Source organism: Buteo buteo, chromosome 1 (assembly GCF_964188355.1).
Source record: "Buteo buteo chromosome 1, bButBut1.hap1.1, whole genome shotgun sequence".
Taxonomy (NCBI): domain Eukaryota; kingdom Metazoa; phylum Chordata; class Aves; order Accipitriformes; family Accipitridae; genus Buteo; species Buteo buteo.
The window spans coordinates 13,783,765-13,803,016 of NC_134171.1; the positions used below are offsets into that span (position 1 = coordinate 13,783,765).

At 39.0% G+C, this 19,252-nt stretch overlaps 1 protein-coding gene across 1 annotated transcript in view; it reads left to right on the plus strand.

The window, feature by feature from the left end:
• C1H4orf50 (chromosome 1 C4orf50 homolog) overlaps positions 1-19,252 on the plus strand; it is a 56,433-nt gene that overhangs the window by 3,028 nt on the left and 34,153 nt on the right. The window contains exons 2-9 of the mRNA XM_075022765.1: positions 2,074-2,225; positions 4,466-4,604; positions 6,655-7,350; positions 11,156-11,270; positions 12,027-12,151; positions 12,532-14,754; positions 15,508-15,609; positions 17,336-17,482. Coding sequence (XP_074878866.1) covers positions 4,467-4,604; positions 6,655-7,350; positions 11,156-11,270; positions 12,027-12,151; positions 12,532-14,754; positions 15,508-15,609; positions 17,336-17,482 — 3,546 coding nt within the window. The 5' untranslated portion in view covers positions 2,074-2,225; position 4,466. The remainder of the gene's footprint in view (positions 1-2,073; positions 2,226-4,465; positions 4,605-6,654; positions 7,351-11,155; positions 11,271-12,026; positions 12,152-12,531; positions 14,755-15,507; positions 15,610-17,335; positions 17,483-19,252) is intronic.

The window sequence follows — 19,252 nt, forward strand, 5'->3', positions numbered from 1 at the left end:
CATATCAAAACATGGGACAATAAGAGAAGAACTATTTGTTTATTCTTTTTGCATTGATTTTGTGCTGTTTTCTGCTCTTCAGTGGCAAAAATAAACGTTTCTTTTTTTCTTCTTTTTCTTTGCTCTGTAGATTCAGCACCTGTTTACAAAAAGAAAAAAGTAATTGCATTATTTTCTGGAGAATAGGCCCAAACTCAGTGATTGAATTCCAATTACAGATCCAATTCCAAATCAATACAAATGTAGCAAAAGCAAAGGCATTTCACAGATGTGAGTTATAGGACTATACTTATGTCATGGTTTAAGCTCTGCCGGCAACAAAGCACCACGTGGCCACTCGCTCAATCCTCCTCCTCAGTGGGATGGGCAGGAGAAAATATAATGAAAGGCTTGTGGGTCGAGATAAGGACAGGACACTCACCAGTTATGGTCACAGGCAAAAACCAGACTCAACTCGGGGAAAAAAAGCAAAATCAATTTAATTTGTAGCCAATCCAATCAGAGCAGGATAACAAGAAATAAAACCAAATCTTAAAACACTTTCCCCCACCCCTCCCTTCTTCCTGGGCTCAACTTCACTCCCAATTTTCTCTACTCCTCCCTGCCAGCGGCACAGGGGGATGGGGAATGGGGGTTGGGGCCAGTTCATCACACGTTGTCTCTGCCGCTCCTTCTTCCTCAGGGGCAGGACTCCTCACTCTTCCCCTGCTCCAGCGTGGGGTCCCTCCCACGGGAGACAGTCCTCCATGAACTTCTCCAACGTGGGTCCTTCCCATGGGCTGCAGTTCTTCACAAGCTTCCCTGGCGTGAGTCCTTTCTGTGGGCTGCAGTCCTTCAGGCGCAGACTGCTCCAGCGCAGGCTTTCCCATGGAGTCTCAGCCATCTTCGGGGGCATCCATCCCCCTGCTCCGGCGTGGGGTCCTCCCCGGGCTGCAGGTGGGCATCTGCTCCCCTGCTCCCCTCCCTGGGCTGGGGGGGGACAGCCTGCCGTCTCACCACGGGCTGCAGGGGCAGCCCCTCCTCCCCCGCTCCTCCTCCCCCTCCTTCTTCACCGATCTCAGTATCTGCAGAAGGTTTTCTCTCACATTCCACTCCCCTCTCTGCTGCAGGTTTCTCCTTCTTAAATCTGTTACCCCAGAGGCACTACCACCATTGCTGATGGGCTCGGCTTTGGCCAGCGGCGGGTCCGTCTTGGAGCCGGTTGGCGTTGGCATTGGCTCTGTTGGGCACAGGGGAAGCTTCTAGCAGCTTCTTACAGAAGCCACCCCTGCAGCCCCCTCCCCTGCTACCAAGACCTTGCCACACAAACACAATACAACTTAATGGAGAGAGTTTCTGTAAATGAAGGCGAACTGCAGGCTGAAGGACTTTTACAGCTATTGCTAAAAGAGGCAAAAGAAAAAAACCAAACTTAGCTGCCTTCCCAAGCCCAAGTGTGAGAATTCATTTTAGGCATGGTTTCATAACCTCTCAGAGGTGAAGTAGACTTTTAAGTAAAATACTGAATGCAGAATTCCAAAATACCAGTTAAATAAACTGAAATAGTCATAGATTGCCTTTTGAATGGGAAATATCTTTTTTTTAATCTTCTGTCTTGAAACAATTAAAAACATCAGATGTTTATCCAAAATAAATACGATTTTTTTTGTGATAAACATACTCAATTTTATGAACTCCTCTATTTAGTAGAAAATCATCCTCTTTTCAAAACTTTGATGCCTAATTCCTTCATGAATTAGTCTAATTGAATCTTTTATGGGGATCTCATGTTGTGAACTGCAACTCCTTTCATACATGCTGAATTACTTTGGGGCTAATGAAATGAGACTCTCTCATAAATAATAAATTTGTTCAGAATCAAGAAGGACTGTTCATTTTGTCATTAGAGGCTTAGACTCTTATTGCGTGCTTAGACTGCAGTACATTGAGAACCTAATAATTTGGGTTTCTTTCATCATGGATCCTTCATCTGGAAGAGAACAAGAATTTTATTACTGTATTAAAATGCCCAGTAATGAAGGATTTGATATCCAGAATTTCAATGTTAAAATTGATACTTCCTGGATTTTCCAGGAATTAGAAGATGCAAGCATACCTGATGAAAAAGTAAACAGTGCTGGAGAAGAGAATTTGAACCTCAGAGTAAAAGAGCTGGAAAAGTCGGAGCAAAAACTGAAAGGTGTTCTAGAGGACTACGTGGAGTCAGATTCTGTCCTAAGAAACAGGTAAATAAAAGGGGGTTTTGCATTCAAAATTAATGTGATATGATAAATGTACTCTTCCCTTTCCCACATGTACTGGCTGTCAAATGATACATGCAAAACTAGCAAAAAGAAAGACTTTATGTGTTTTTAGAGTACCTGATAAGATGCATGTATGTGTTTTGTGTAGCTGTCAGAATAGAAATGCAGTATTCAATTTTTTGTTTTTATTGTTTTAATCGGATTTACAGCATGATCTAAGATCTTGCTGCAAATATCCAGACAGCTTTCTCAGGATGTTTCATTCTTAAATACTTCTAAAGTGTAAATTCTGTTTGTAAATTATATCCCTTTCCTTTTAAGAGTTAATTTGGAATTTTGTGTTGCAAAAAAAGTCCATTGTTTCAGAAAGCTTCATCTAGTTTAGTATGTTAATGCTAATCATTACAGTAGCTAACTGTGCCATTAAGCATTAATTATGTAGTTGACTAGAATAATAAGATCAAGGTTTTAATAGTCAGCAACTGCACTGTTCTAAACAAAGCCAAATAGTTTAAAGGATAGAAAATATAAGTTGCATTCAAAATAATTATTTGTATGATTTCTTAATTGCTTTGATTCATCAAGGGATTTGGCCAGAAGTGTTTTAATAATGGGCTTTTTGTCAAAATAATAATGAATCTTTTTTGAAATGGAAGCTTTCATAAGAATAGGCCTATTTTAACAAAGATTTAGGGGAGGGGAAGATGGGAAGAACTTTCTTTAATACCAAAACAAAGAAAGTATGAGAGAACAGTTCAAGGAGAGCAAATCACGAGCTGAAATTTGCCCAGGGTATAGGAAGCCCATTTTCAGGGATCTTGGGTGGCCAGTAGAAAGAAAAGAAATCCTGTGCCTGAAGTTCTTGTGGCTGAAGCACAGACAGATGAGACAAGGAATGATGTGGAAGGCAGAACTGTTGGAAAAAAACAGAGAAGCAGAGTCAGTAGTTGAAACTAGCCAGGGCAGAGTTTTGGGCTGATGTGGCCCCGTTTCCTTTGATACCAGTGTTAGATTATGCAGTGCCTGTGGTGGGGAGGACCTTATCAGGTTTACTTTGATACATGAATAGGTACTTATTTAATGATGTGTTTTCTGTCTGAATCCTGTTGCTTCAGAAATATGTTTTTATGTGAGGTTTTTGAATGAAGGTAGTGTTGTCATGCTGGGATGGAGGTAACTGGAAATTTGGCAGGTGGGGGCAGTAAAACAAAGCTAGAAGAGAGAAATGAGCAGGGGAGCTGAGTGGAAGACTGTTGAAGGTTGAATGAAGAAATTCAAGGAAGAAGATATGGTACAGCACAGTCCTGAGGGGCATAGGGGGTAATATGTGCATCTCTGAGATGAGAAGAGGAGGCTCTAGTACCAGCCACAGGAGATGAGAGACTGGAAAAAAATTCTCAGGAACAAGAAAAAGTTGTTTTAGAATTCACAACTGTTTAAAGCATTGAGAAAATTTTGATGTGTAGGCTGAAAATGGACAGAAAACCTTAAGGAAAACATGAAGCTTGCTCTCATAAAATTATCTTAGGTATTCCTCCTGTGTAGAGGAATCCCATCACATCACACCACATCATGTTACACTACCATTTTAATAGCAACAGGCGAAGTGAACCTATATTTTATCAAAATCCAGCTTTGTGGACAAAGTCAATACAGTTATGCACTATAGGTTTCAGTACCCGCTGTGAGGTATGTTACAATTAAGATGTTTTCCCTTTAGTCAGTAAAACACACAGTTACTTGTGGGTTACCTGTAATCGTAATTTTGATGGGAAGTATTTACTGTCATCATAAAATTTGAATTTGCTAACTGTGAACATAGCAAAATCCTATGATCAGATACATGTAGAGACCAAAGTGTTGTGGTTGTCTTTTTATGGTAAGTTGTTACATCATATAGCATGCCAAGCTTCAGTGAACATTAATCTTGTAAATGTGTTTGCTTATGGTTTTCATATTAAGCCAGCAGAGAGAGAATGAACATAGATGTTGTCTTTAACATTTTTGAGAGTCTCCAGTGTAATGTGCAAACCCCAGTAGACTTGTTAAGAATTAAGTGTTTATTATTTATTATTAGTGATCAACAATTTGTTACTATTTTATTGTTGGGAGAAAAATGGAAAAATAAAGATAAATTAATGGATTGCTGATGACTGCTTATCCATCTGGAACTGTACTGTGTGGTATTTACTTAGCAAAGATCTTCATTCTCACTATCACAGGATGAAAGAGCTGGAGCTGTCACACAAAACACTTCTTGTGACGATTGATCAACTAAACGTGAAGTTGCACCAGGTTGAAAATGCAAATGTACGAGTTAAAGGGAAACTGCGAGACATTCAGGAGGACCTGTTCGACTTGGTGAGGAGGATATTGTTTCAAATGACCTAGTTTAGCTTCTCTTTGTGGTAATAATTTATAAGTCAATCATCTCATATCCAGTGACCTCTCTGGTTTTAAGCAATAAATCATCTCAGCCTTTCTCTTTTTCTACAACCAGAGGAATCAGAAGAACTTTTTGGTCTTTTTTTGCCCTACTTTCTATTTCTCTAATACTTTTGACAGTATTACCATCATTCCTCTCATTCAGGCCCTTGATCTCTGATATATGCTCCCACTTCCTTCTTTCTCCCCAGAACCCACTCAGCGTACTCCTTCTCCCTAGGTCAGACTTTATCTTTCCAGCCCCATAATGAAGCATTTTTTTGATTCCCTACCACATGTGATACAACAGCACAACACATCTAACACGGCCTGTTTTCTGGATAAAATGCAGCTGCTCAGCCCGTCAGATGAGTCTTGAATTGCTCATGCATTTTCAAGCTGGGCCCTACCTGCTGTTTCATCCACTTTAAGCTTCCTGCTTAGCTTTGCGTCCTCTTCCAGCTTTCCCAGACTGGTTTGGGTCTTACCTTCTTTCCTGTGACGCATTGTCATGTGGGCCACCACTCCGCAAACCCCCGCCGGTGAGAGCCTCCTCCACAGAGTGCCCTTTGCTGGAGCAAGCTGACGCGCTCCCTCATAGCCAAGAACATCCCACTGCTGATTGCATGCCCCCGCAACTCCCTCTCCCCCGTGTCTGTTCTGAAATTGTCAGCTCTGCATGGAAAGCCTTCCGTTCTCCCGAGTGCTAGACCTTCTTCACAGAAATGTTTTGTATCAGGAAGGTCAGCTGTTGGCTGATAACATATACAACAAGCATTTTTACCTAGTTTGCATGGCTCATTGGATGGATCCATGGCAATGGAGAAAGAATGAAAGTTTTTCAGGGACAGTCTACAGTGAAACAATGTCTTTTGATTCTATTTATCATAAGATACACTTTCATTTTCTCAGCATTTTAGGTCAAAGGTGAATACTCTGACAGGACACTAGTACCATGCGGCAAGACTCCTAAGAATGAACAATAGTCTTCGCTTTTTTAATTAAAAGTGACATATATTTTTCAAGACTCAGGAAGCTTAGACGGACATATATTCCCATCAACAGTTAACCAAACAAAGTATTATCCCACACCTACCTGACTTTGCATAACATTTCATCCTAGTGTTCCTCCTGTACTGTCCTTGCCGGTGAACCCATCAGATGGGAAAGTACCGAAGAACAAAAAGACTGACCTAAAGAAGTCCTTGAAGAAATACAGTAATGTCTCGCTGCCTTCAGTCTTGCTTCAAAGTTGCCACAATGGCCCTATGATACTGGTGGCTCTTACTCTGCTCAAAACAAGGGCAGCATGGGCAGCATGAAAGCCTCCTCTGGCTTTCAATGACATCTTTCACCTCTGTGTGTCTCTGTGTTCAAACACACTTTGGTGCAAATGAAAATACCAAAGTCTTTCTCAAACTGATTCAGAAGGCATCTGTTCCTTTCTCCTTTTTTAGGGGGTTCGTGCAAGGAGCTGACAGATGACGAGCATGCTGAAGGCAAAGGGCAAAACCTTGGTCTCTGGAAAGTGCGTGTTCTGTTTTCTATAACAGAACCACAGCTTCTCTGCCTGTAACATCTCAGTGCTACACTACTGTCAGTGTTAAGGATCTGTTACTGTATAGTTCAGAGCCAGCTTTATGAATTCCAGTTCAAAGATTTCTTTTGATTTAATATGTACTGTAGAACATGCAAAAGAAAGTGTTTAAAAGCTTCCTGTATTTTATATAGTAGTAGATGATGTGGGTGAGTTTGTGTTTTGTTTGTTTGTTTCCTACTGAGATGTTTCAGTGATGGCTGAAATGACAAAACAGTAGGTCAGTTTTTCTCTAAATGCAAGATTTTACTGGCTTTAAAAAATTTCTACTTATGTCATTCCTGAGTTTTCAGAAAACAAGGGCAGAATTATTGCAAAATTAAGAAAAACGATAAGGGAAGAAGAGATTTGGTATTAAGACGTTAACCATACAACTCACTGACATTACAGGTTAAAAACCAAGAAAAGTCAGAGAAGAAGCAAAAGGAAAAATTTTATTGGCTTCAGGAGCAGCTAAAGACAAAAGAAGATGAAATAAAAAGCCAGTCAGAGTATTTTGAGCACTACAAACAAAGGCAGAGACAACAGACAGCAGTGCTGAGAGAAAGGGAATGTTACCTTCGGAGTGAGGTATCTAGGCTGGAAAAGCAAGTCCTTGATCTTAGTGCCCATATTGCTCTTTTGACATCCGAGTTAGAAGAGGGAATGGTGCGGTATTTCCAGCAGAAGCTGGAATCAGCATCCATTAGGACTCAAGGCTATAAACACTCTGATGTGGAAGTAATGGAATTGAAAACTTGCATTGAAAACATGGAGTGTGACATGAAAAGCCACCTCAAGGCCTTTCAGCAAAATCTGAAGTTCTTAAGAGAAAAAGAGGAGGACAACAGAAGAGAACAGGCAGACCTGCTGACTGAACTCCAGTGCTCTCAAGACACTGAAGACTTTCTCAGAAGAAAATTGGAAGAATCTTGCCATCATGTTTATAGTCTGAAATTATCTGAAATCAAACTACAGGAAAAAATGGAAGAGCTTTTGGATGAAAATAGGGCTTTAAAACATCAAGGTAGGGTGACATTGAAAAATAAGAAAGAAAAGGACTCACAACTTACAAGATTGGAGAATGGAGATGACAGTGTTGACCTGGTAAGTAAAAATAAGGCAAAATACTTGTCATTAGGTATGCAATCAAGATGCAAGTGTGAGGCTTTTTCCTTCCTGCATTTTTTTCCTTTATTTCTGTTGATGCATTAGTACTTCACAGTGTCTAATTCACACTCACTGGCATCAGTAGTTGGAGCTTCATTGCATCAGTGCTTTTATTAGGTGCACACTGAGGGCACTTCACAAATCTTCTTTCCTTAAGTTTTTAAGTGATGTGCCCAAGGCAAAAGGTCTCACTCAGTTGGCACTAGAAGTAGAGCCTAGAAGACCTTCGGAGACCTCTGTCTTGTGGACACCATTCAGTGGAGGAATACACATATGGTTGGGTGAGTTTTCACATGTTATTCATGCCCAAATGCTGAAGAAAAAAGCACAGCTGACAATAAATCTTGTCTATGGATTTTCTGGATAATGGTAAACAAGGGAAGAGGGATACAGTATTCATGACTGGGAGTGAGTTGAGATATTCAATGGTTTGCAGCTCCATAGCGTTGTGATATGCCCTGAATACACTGAATAGGACTTGTTTGCTTCAAGCACTTCACTCCAGCATTGCATGGGAAAGCTCTGCATATGCTGTAATATGGCATTCAGCTTCTGCCAATTCATTTTGCTGACAAAGAACAATTCTTTTCACAGAGGGGACTCAAACAAAGTTTTATTCTTTATGCACTAAGGTGGAGGGTAGAGGATTTGTTAAATACAGTGAAATCAGCTAAGCCTCACACTCGGCCACTCCATTCAAATGGTGACCTGATATCCCAAGAACTCTCCTGATTTTAACTGCAGTTAACCAAGAGGTAATGGGCATGAACAAAAACCCTTTAGTATAGGAGGACAATCAGAACTGGGAGAAGGTAGAGAGAATCTTTTGTCCGTAAAAGCTAGAAGAAATAAAGACAAAGTTTTTAACCTGGTAGTTGAAAGCACCTTTGCAGACATGGTTATTTTGTACCATTAGTGGCTCTACACTCCCAAAGAAATGAACTCCAAGGATGTTGTCTTTGTGTGAGAGAGCAAGAGTGGTAAGATCATCCTGCAGTAACCGGCAGCACATGAGTGACTTTTGCGGAGAGCTCGGAAGCTGTGCCTCACAGCACGTGTCTCCACAGCTGCCCTGAGGTGGCAGAAAGACTGACTGCTGTTGCTTATTTTTATACTTAACCTGAGCCGCTGCTACGGTTACTTTAACTAGTGAGTTCACTTTTTCTTGGGAATGAAGAATAAGGTTTGAAAATATTATAAGATATTTCTAGAGGGACTTGCACTGTCTTGTAAAGAAGTACAACAACCAAGTGCACTATGAGGAGACGGCACAGCTAAAATCAGGAGGAGTGAGGGCTTTCAGAGCCAGGGAAGAAATACTGGAGAATTACTATTGGTTTGAGAAAATTGAGAAAAGGAGAAAATAAATGTTGAGTTATTTGAAGGTGTGAAAGCAAGATATATCAACTAATTGCTGGAGACTAATCCAGAAAGTCTTCAAGAAACAGGGCTAAATCTCTTTCATTCTATGCTGTACCCTAATAAAAGGTTATTTTTTCCTCTACACAAAGTTTTCTAACCATTTCTTTTCTAAGTATTAATTTACAGCTGTGTTGTTGTAGGAGGGTACTGAGTGTCAGTTACCCAGTCTTTGGTATAAATGAACACACCATAATTTGCATTAAGCTGGTTTACTTTGGTCTGTTGCACAGTAGGTTGTGTTCCTTAAATGCTGTGTATAGCATCACCAGCATCAAATCTTGTGCCTTCTGCATTTCTGGTTGTCTTTTCCTCCTCTTTTGGTACTGCTACTAATTCACTTGGATTTTTCTAGTAGAAAATGGCTTGAGATAGCAGGGAAAAAATTTCAATATCTATGATAAAAGGAGGAGGGAGACATCTGGTGTTGTACTGTAAAACTGAAGAGGGCTTTTCCCCCTTATCTTGTGTTTTACTAGCACTTGCTAAAATACAATTTTCTAATCTCATTACCTTGATCTTGTAGTACTCAAGCCAAAATAGTTACAAGAAAAATCCTACCTGAGCTCATCGTACTCCATCAACAGCTATAAAAGTGAGAAATTGTGTGCAACACAAGAAAGATTTTCAGGCTGTTACTTTTCTGGAAAGCTGCTTGTATATAATTTTTCAGTGAAAGAGCAAATGGGATCAGTTGCCTATTTCACAGACAGGAAAAAAAGTAGTTTGTGAAGACAGGCTTATCAGACTCCTGTGAAATACACATGATTTGAGATTCATCAGTAAATATTGTGTCATTTAAATGCCAAGCACATCAGTTATTCTTGAAAACTAGCCTTAGTCGTTATTGCATCTTCATGCAATAATATTGGATTTAATCAGCTGTTTTGTTTTGGTATTGTAGAGGTGAACTGCATCTCACAGAGGAGTGTAGTCACATAATTCTTGTCAGAAATTTGAATTTCCAAACTTGGTATCAGGATCCTGTCTGCATATATTCCAATTGCAACCTATGCCTGAAAGAAAAATGCACAAAAAGCAGCTGGTTCCATGTGGCTGTGTCTTGATTTATCAGACAGTTTCTAGATGTGATTGTTAGGGGTCTGTTGAAGGTGTTGGTGAAGGAAAAGTATGAAACACCAAGCGATGCACCTTTCTACAGCTTTCATGTGACAGCTGAGGTCTTGATTTCACAGTATGATGTTCCTAGCATCCAAGCATTGTATCTTTTACACCATTTTGTGTAACTTTCTTTGACAGAACCCACAAATCAATAAAGAAATGGTATCTGGGAAGAAATAAAGGCGAACTTGCAGGAAAGGAATGAGCATGTTTCAAGGAATTAACACTAGCTTCAATATTACTGAGAAAATGAAGGAAGAAATCTTGGAAGTGTTGTGGTTTCCACTTAAGTCATGCCTCCCAGTCAAGATCTCATAATAGAGCACTCTAATGTGGCAGCTGACTTGGGTTGAAATCAATATTATTCTCACTGGTGATCCTGTAGAAAATCAAAGTGGCTTTTTCTGACTCACTATAGACTGAAGACTTTGAAGTCATTGCCTTTCCCATCTGTATGTAATTTTAAAGCTGCAGCTCAGCCCAAAGGGACCAAGTTTGTTTTCTGCTGGCACTTGATGCACCGCAGTGCAGGAAGACAAAAGTGACTGTGTTGGCTTGTTTTCTGCACTGTAGCTGTTTTGGCTAACACCTCCAATATGTGTTTTGTTGAGAAAATCAAACCTGAGTCTTCTGTTCACTAAAAATGAGAACAGTGCATGTGAAATATGACTTGCTGTTTATCAAGCAATGAGGGTATCTGCTTTGTACCAGAAATTGTCACAATTTCCAAATTCAATCAGGGAGTCAAGATAAACGTCAAGAACAGAATATGAAGTTTACAATTAAATTATCAATAGAAAAGAAAATTGTATTTGGGACAATTATTCTACTTTGAGTTCTTCCAACTTAGGAACAGTTGTCTTTGTAGCTGGGCAATGAACTATTAGTCTCATTCCCTACTTGATTAGACTTTCTTTTCTCTTTGTTCATGAGCATACAATTTAGTCTCTGTTCTGACAGCGTTTCTTCCTTAACTCATTGTAAAGTATGAAGGAAACATTAGGGGAAAATTTAAAACCATGACATTTACTGGAAAATGTTGGCATGAGAAAATTGTATGAAATAATAGCAATTATAATGAAATAATTGGTCTTTTGAATGTAAAATAGCAAAGGAAATTTATGTGCCTGTTTTTCATATCACAAACACTGTATATTTATAATCTGTTTTTTTTTCTTTTCCTCCGCCTTTTCCCATTAAGAATGTACATCTAACCCAGGAAGACGTTCAAAATCTGAAATGGGGAGCAGTCTTGGATTCACTCAGAAACAGAGCTACTGAAACTCCAGTTGTGCTGCTACATGCTAAAGAGTCTGGTATGAAAATAAATGAGAATTTTTGCTTTCATTTCTGTGCAATAAAAGTGAAGATGATTTCATTCATGTGGTGTGCATGACTTAGAAGGTATAAGACCTTCTAAAAACCTCCTAATCTGGAAAACGTAACTTGGGAAGGTGGAGCAACAACTATTTGCCAGTATGATACCAGCATTTAGATATGAGCTTTCTCAAGAAATCCTAGAACTTTCAAGAAGCTACAGAGATGAGGAATTAGGCGATACTTCCCATGTCCTGGCTGAAGTATAGTGTTTGGGAATGCTGTGCGGCAGTCAGATTCATTTTTCAGACCAAACAATGTGAAAGCTCTGATCTTGGCAAATTGTATCAGGTAAATTCTTCCAACATAAATTAATGGAAATTTTGTAGCAAATTTCAGTGTTACGCAAATGCAGATCTGCACTGAATAATTTTAACCTGCAAGTTTAACCCATAAGTTTTAATCTACCCACTGTAATGAGATATATTTTCCATTTTTAAATGCTTTGAGAACTAGGGGGGGAACCCCAAATATACCTTATTTTAGAGCTTAATATTTATGTTTTCTTGTGGAGTTTGTTTTCATTTAATGTCTCTGCTTCATTGGTGATGTATGTTTCTGGTAGAGAAGGTAGTTTTGAGCATACTCTCACTAAAATACTTTTCTGTTAAAAACACCTGGTCAGATGTTTTGGGGGTTGTTTTTCATGTAACTGTCTGGGAGTGGCATTACACTTGTACAGTGCTTTACCATAGCAGAAACACCGGGATGTAGCTGTGATGGGCTAAAGCAGATGGAGGAGCAAGCAGAACTTCTACCAGTTTTGGAGCACAATTCCAGTGCCTTTGCAAAAGTTGCTGGTCTAGCTGAGATTGAGCAGGTGAGAAGAAAGGTTACCACTATTCTTGCTGTCTTTGTGCACAGTGGGTCTGTGAATTTTGAGATAAAATGAAGAGTTAGTGTATTTAAAGATGAATATAAAAGTAGCTTTAATTCATAGCTACTAAAGATGTTATTCAAAATGAATACAGGTGTGCATTAAGAAAATGATTGACTTATTTGTACCTTATTTGTATCATTACTGTCAATGCAAATCTTTAAATAATTTGAAAACACTTTATATGGAAATATTTTTTCTCATCTGTCTATAATCAAGTATTTTATGGATGAAGTGAAAAATAAATTATGATTAGCAACACAGAATGATATCTCTTAGCTTATATTTTTCAGTTTGAAACATTTCTTTTTTGGTGTTACCAGGTTACCCTTGGAACAAAGACAGCAGGTACTCGAGAAGATAGTTTCACATTGTTCAGATGTACCCCAAGTTATTGTGCAGCAAGACTGCTTCCCCCTTGCTCTGAGAAGTTAACTAGCAATGGGACAAGTAAGGGAACCAAAGATGAAGAAAACTTTTCTCTCTTGAAGGAACAAGCTATAAATCTACCAGCAAAGATGTTCCCTGTTTCTGTGGTTGAAGCTGTGATGAGGAAGAAGCTCCAACTTACCTTGTTAGAACCTGAAAACTACCACATGTCAGCTGTCACCACTGTGAAAAAAGTGAGGGGTTTTGATTTCTGTGAGGCAAATATCAATCTTTGCTCTGATGTCCTCTGCCTTGTTGCAGAAGGAGGATTTTCTGACAAAGCTTCTGCACTTCTTCATGGAAAGATGCCTTGCACTGTGACTGAAATTTTCACATTATCTCCAGAAAAATACAACGTGGAAAAACATCGGGAAAACAAGCAAATTCTGCCAGAAAGCACAAATGAAAACAAATGTCTGGATAAAATTGTTGATGATGGAAAGTATCATCAAAAAATCTATAGAGGGAGAGCTAAAGGAGAAGAAATACAGAATGAGAAAGTCCAACCACAACAGGTGACCTGTGTTCCTGAGGAAAGTTCTAAATTTTTATTTAAACCTGAATTGATCAGGCCTGGGAAGCAAGGAATGGAAGCCAAAGACAGCCTCGGTAGCCCACAGGATGTCCCAATTTTATCTGTTGATTTTAAAGACTTAAAGAAGCGTTTTAAAGAGAGCCCTGAACTAATGGAGAAACAAGGAAACCTCTCAGAAATCTGCACCTCGGATGTGAATAGGTTATATAATGGAGAAGACATAATCAAAATGGAGGAGAAAGGAGAGCAACCTCAGAAACCAACTCACCAAACCAACCCTTCCAGCAATGCTGGCCTGAAAGAAAAGAAAGACCAGACCCTGAAACTATGTGAACCAAATAAGAATTTCTCATGTCAAAAAATAGCTGCTGAAAACATGCAAAATGCATACTGTCAGAAATTTTTTTGGTCAGAGGAAGAGAGGTGTCCAGTAAACATATTGTCTCCTACGCAGGAGAGGGCTGTGTGCTTAAACAAACTGTTCCTGCCAGGCAGCAATTTTTATGAGAGTTTCTGTCATCTGTCACCACTGGAAACTGGTAATGAATGCAATGTGAAGATACATGCACTGGAAAAAGTGGTGGCAATGTGTTCTCAGAAGATATTTCTACTGATGCAAGAGAATGAGAATTACTCAAAAAAAGTCTGTATATTACAACAGGAGAATGAGAGATATGCTCAGATGATGTGTGCACTGGAAGAGGAGATGGATGCATATTTTCAATACATTTTAGCAATAGATGAAGCTAGCACTGTTTCATTCCAAAACTTACTTAATGAGAAAGAAGTTGCTGGTGGATGTTATAATAACTTATCAGAAGAAAACACCATGAGCCCAGGAACACTTTTTGTTGAAAACTTCTCTAAGAACCTCTCATGTGTTGAAAAGAAAAATTGGTATTCTGAAAAAGGCTCATTGGCAATTGCATCAAATAAACTTCCCAGGAGTGTTTTATCCCTGGATGGAAGGAAAATGAAATATTTCCAGCTGCTTTCTGACCTGAAAGAAGAAAGAAGCAGATGCTTCAAAGAAATAGCTAAATTATTACAAGACAAGGAGAACTATGTAGCGAAATATAATGAATTAATACAAGAGAGAAAGGGAAATTTAGAAAGAATATCTCTTTTAGAAGGTGAAAAAGAAACTTTATTGGGATGTTTGGCACAGGTAAAGTGTGAACAAGACAAATACAGGACCTTGGTTTCAGAACTTCAAGAGTGCAAAACCAGCTGTTATCAAACTATTTCTGATTTACAGGAGGAACAATGTGCACTGGAAAGAGAAATAGACAGAATCAAGAAAGAAACTTCAGAACAGCTTGATGAATTACAGAAAGCAAATGCAAGCTTTATTTTAGAAAATAACAAATTAAAAGAATTAATGTCTTCTTTGGGTTTCACCTATGAAGAGCTGACAAAAGATAAAAGTTTGGGAACAAAGGAAAAGATAGTAGTAAAACTAAAAGAAAAAAGTCAACAACATGGTCTTAAGCCAAAGAAAGTTGATACAGCATGTAGTGTAACTCAGACTGAAGAAGGAGTTCTGGTTATAGATCCCTCGAACTATTTCCCTGGAAAAGAGGTAAATAATAAGAATGAGGAATGTTATCAAGCATGATCTTCTAGAGAAAGGGAGACATAGAAATGTCATTTGGAGGACAAAGCTATATGAACTTTGTAATATATAAAATGTTGTAATTTCCCATGTGCTGGAGATCTGAGGTGCTAAAGTTAACTTTGAAATAGAAGGCAAAATACCAGAGAGTTTTCTTCTGAATGTTGTATTAGAGAATTTTGAAGTGATAGGGCACGCTACAAAGTTAAAAATAAGAATGCATTGTTCAGGCATTTTAAAAATTATTTATTTTATTGCAAGAATAAAAGCTTCTGGTAGAGCAAATTAATTTCCACAAACTTCTGTTACGATGGCGAAGTATTCAGGGTTGTGAAACAATCGTGTCTTATTGAAAAGTACGCACATGTTCACTTACTAACTTTTATTCTGACAGGATCTATTTTTTTTACTGTTTTGATTTTCATGAAACATATACCTAAAGACAGGATCTTTACTTGTAGTGTATTTCTTGCCCATGTTTTTCCTCTGTAATCATGAATCTTACACCACAGCGAATTTCTGTGGAGATTACTATGTTCTTGTAAAAGCAGAATTATTACTTCAGTTGAGAATAATCAACAGGGAAAGATTTATCTCTAATATCTTGATTTTATGCAAGTGTTTTTAGTGATTCCGAAGGAAACCATATATTGTTCTGTAAAAACCTGTGTGCCATTTTTTATGGGTGAGAGGAGTTATGTCTTTCTGTTGTGTATCCAGGGCAGCACGTCTGAAAGCTACAGTGTGATGAAAGAGCAAGTCGAAAAGGCAAAAGAGGAACTAAAAATACAGCAAAAGGAATTAGAAAAAACAAAAAAAGAGGTAACCTCCTACTCTGATGTAATTCTGAGGAGCAAATTTGTTTTCTTTCTTCTTTTCTTACATGGCTGTTCTTCTTTCTGCCAGGATGTAACACTTTTACAAAACAGGGAAGCCTCTGATCTGCAGAACCAAAAATGTACCTCTGATCTTTCAGTTAAGTGGTGAATTACACAGTCATTTGTGGTTGGCCAGAACTTCAAGCGAAGCTGCATTCCTCCAGCACACTTTGACAGAAGCTGAGTGCTTGACAAGGACACACAGAACAAACTATCTGCTGTGGCCATCTCTGGGCAGGCTGCTTCCCTCCCCCTCACTAGGAGTAAGGAGGAGTAGAAGGCAGTAGAAGCACTGAGGATTATGGCAAACCTGAATTCAAAGTAGTTTTTGATTTAAAGTGATTTAAAATCTGACACTGTCAGGGCATCTCACTGTATCCAGTGATGGCGCAAAGCGTGCACACTGCCCCTTTTCTCGACATCTATGTAGTAAACACAAAGTCCAACATCACCTACATGGAGGCTTGTTTGGATGGGTAGTTCCGTGCTTGTGTAAAGTAAATCTGCAGTTTTAATACCAACAGAGGAAGCTTTCAGTGCTGTGCCTTTCAGAATGCATTAGCTTTCACATTCCTATTTTTTCTTGAACAATCTCCACTTTATGCTTATCTAAGCAGAATGTATTGCTTTTATGGCAAGTGTATATTTATGGGACTGCTTCATGCAGTAAAAGGCATTGCTCAGACTCCCTGTGGAAAAACCACTGGTAGGAACAAGTGTGGAGTATGTAAAAGAGCAGTAGGATTAGACATGGTGGTGTACAAAATGGTTGTCCTTTGACAGCTGCTTTATAAGACTTGCCAGATTTCAGGTGAGGCAACTGGAATGAAGGGGTGGATTTGGATGACTGATAGATGGTTAAGTAAGGACTTCTGACCTTGTAATTTGAACATGAAGAGATCGTTTGATTTTTATTTATTTTTTTTAAATCTGCTTATCTCGAGTCCTTCTAATACTTTTGTGTGTTACAAGGAAATTGTGTGTTACAACACCTTCCTCAGTTTACTTAAAAGAATGTGAAGCCTTTGCTTTCAGAAGGGAAAAGAAATGATCTATCATGCGGGGGAAGGAGTTTGCTGTCAGGCAACGAGCTGATCTACTGAGTGGTTTGTTTGTGTTTTGGTGGTGTTTTTTTTCAAAACTACAGTTAATGTGTGTAAGTGGAGAAAATGCATCCTAGAAAAATATAAAGGTGAACATATGGAGGTTTTTTTTTTTCCTCCTTTGCATTTTTCTTTTCTGACATTTCTTGGGAAGATTTTTTTCCTCCTAGCTGATAAAATCTTACCTTCCATTTGCTCTGAGGGCTTTCAAAGACATAATCTCTGAAATTCTGAGTACCTTCACCACTGCTTTTTTTTAGCTTTATTTGGAACACTCAAGGCAACTTCAAATTTAGAAATCAATTTAAAAATTAATCTATTTTTCTGCACAGGTTTAGTTAGATATGTTTCTGTAAGACTTACTTTAAGAGTCTTATAAGAAGACTTCTTATTAGAAGATTCTAGTGTATTGTGTAATTCCATTTATTTTAATCAATTTACAACAGTTTAAAACTTGTGATGTGGAGATCAGACTGAAGTCCGTGGTTGTAAGCTGGTATTGAAAAGTGATACCACTGCTAGACTAATTATACTCAGTAATGTTGCTTTTTTAATTCTTCCTGTTAGGCTCAGAAGTGGTACAGAGAACTTGGCTTTGCTGAAACAAGATACGAAGAAATCAAAACTCATTTGGCAGAGGCTCTCTCAGAATTAGACCATCTTAAACAAGAAGTTGGGGACAAAATGCTTGGAAAGCAGTACTGCAAATTAATGGTAAGTATGTAAATGGAATGGAGAAAAGCATATTCCTTGGGAGGGAGTGTTTTGAATGCAGAGACACCCATTATTGTTATTGGCAATAGATTTAAAGCAAGTATAGAGCACCTAGAGCCACTGGAACTACAAACTTGGAAGTGAGCAGATATTATGCAAGGTACACCGTCTGTCTACAGGATAGTCCAAACTCCGGGCTCTGCATGGGCTTTACAGGCACCTCCATTTTTTACGACTCTTGTCCTGCTCTCTTTAGGCAGAGTCATTTTCTGAGGCACGGATTATCAGGTGGCCTTAATGAAAGCTGTTGGAGGAGTCTCCAGTGTTTCCAGCATTTGGCCTTTCTGCCTTCTAGCCCCAGTTACTAGATTTGGACAGGCGAAACAAAGCTGTGATGCCGGGCACTTTGTAGAGCAACTTCCACTGCCACTGAGCAGGTGGTGTGGATTAATGGGGAGTCAAAGTCTGTAACTGATGCATGTGGCCCAAGTGTGTATCCCCAAAATCTGGGAAATTGTTCTATCACATGGGGGAGAGAAAGTCTCATTGGAATGTATCTATATCACAGGATTTCTGTTTTTGCTGTAAATGAAAGCTTTTTGAATTTTCAGGTGGTTCTGTGTCTTGATAAAGTTTTTATGTTTTTCACCAAAATGAAGTGTTTTATGGAAAGATTTTTAATTATTGAATAATGGCCTGGAAGCAGCTTCCTTAAAGACTTTTCAGCTAGCCCTGAAATTATTTCTGTGCTCCTTAACAGGAAAACTGCACAGAAGTAATATGCACCTTTTATCAGCTGGAACAGCAATTTTGTAGCAACCTACAATATTTGCAAATTCAGTTTGAACAGGTGTCCTGGTTTCAGCTGGGATAGAGTTAATTTTCTTTCTAGTAGCTGGTATAGTGTTATGTTTCAGATTTCATATGACAATAATGTTGGTAACACACTGACGGTTTCAGTTGTTACTAAATAGTGTTTAGACTAAGTCAAGGATTTCTCAGCTTCTCATGCCCAGCCAGCGAGAAGGCTGGAGGGGCACAAGAAGTCAGGAGGGGACACAGCCAGGGCAGCTGACCCAAACTGGGCAAAGGGGTATTCCATACCATGTGACGTCCCGCCCAGTATATAAACTGGGGGGAGTTGGCCGGAGGGGGGATCGCTACTCGGGAGCTAACTGGGCATTGGTCAGCAAGTGGTGAGCAACTGCACTGTGCATCACTTCTTTTGGATATTCCAATCCTTTTATTAGCATTGTCATTTTATTATTGTTATTATTATCATTATTAGTTTCTTCTTTTCTGTTCTATTAACCTGTTGTTATCTCAACCCATGAGTTTTACCTTTTTCCTTCTGATTCTCTCCCCCATCCCACTGCGGGGGGGGGGGGGGGCGGGAAGTGAGTGAGCAGCTGTGCGGTGCTTAGTTGCTGGCTGGGCTTAGATAGATATGGCTTCGGGAGAAAATAAAAACAAATTCTGGAAAATGTAAAGATTCTGGGTTCAGGGCTGAGGGTTTAGTTGGCCACCTGCAAGTCCTATGCAGTTATTTCATACTAGCTTGTACATGCCACATGGCACTATGCACTGATGTTTTGACAACAGAATTCTGGCTATTAGTTGAAAATGAAGCACAGATTTTTCATACCATTATGATTTATTGGCATGTAACATTTTAAAACAATTAAATCTATTTCAAGTAAGAAGAAACTCCCCAATTGTTTGGGAATACACAGAAGTGTATCATGGTGTTTTGTTTAAGCTAATGCTTAA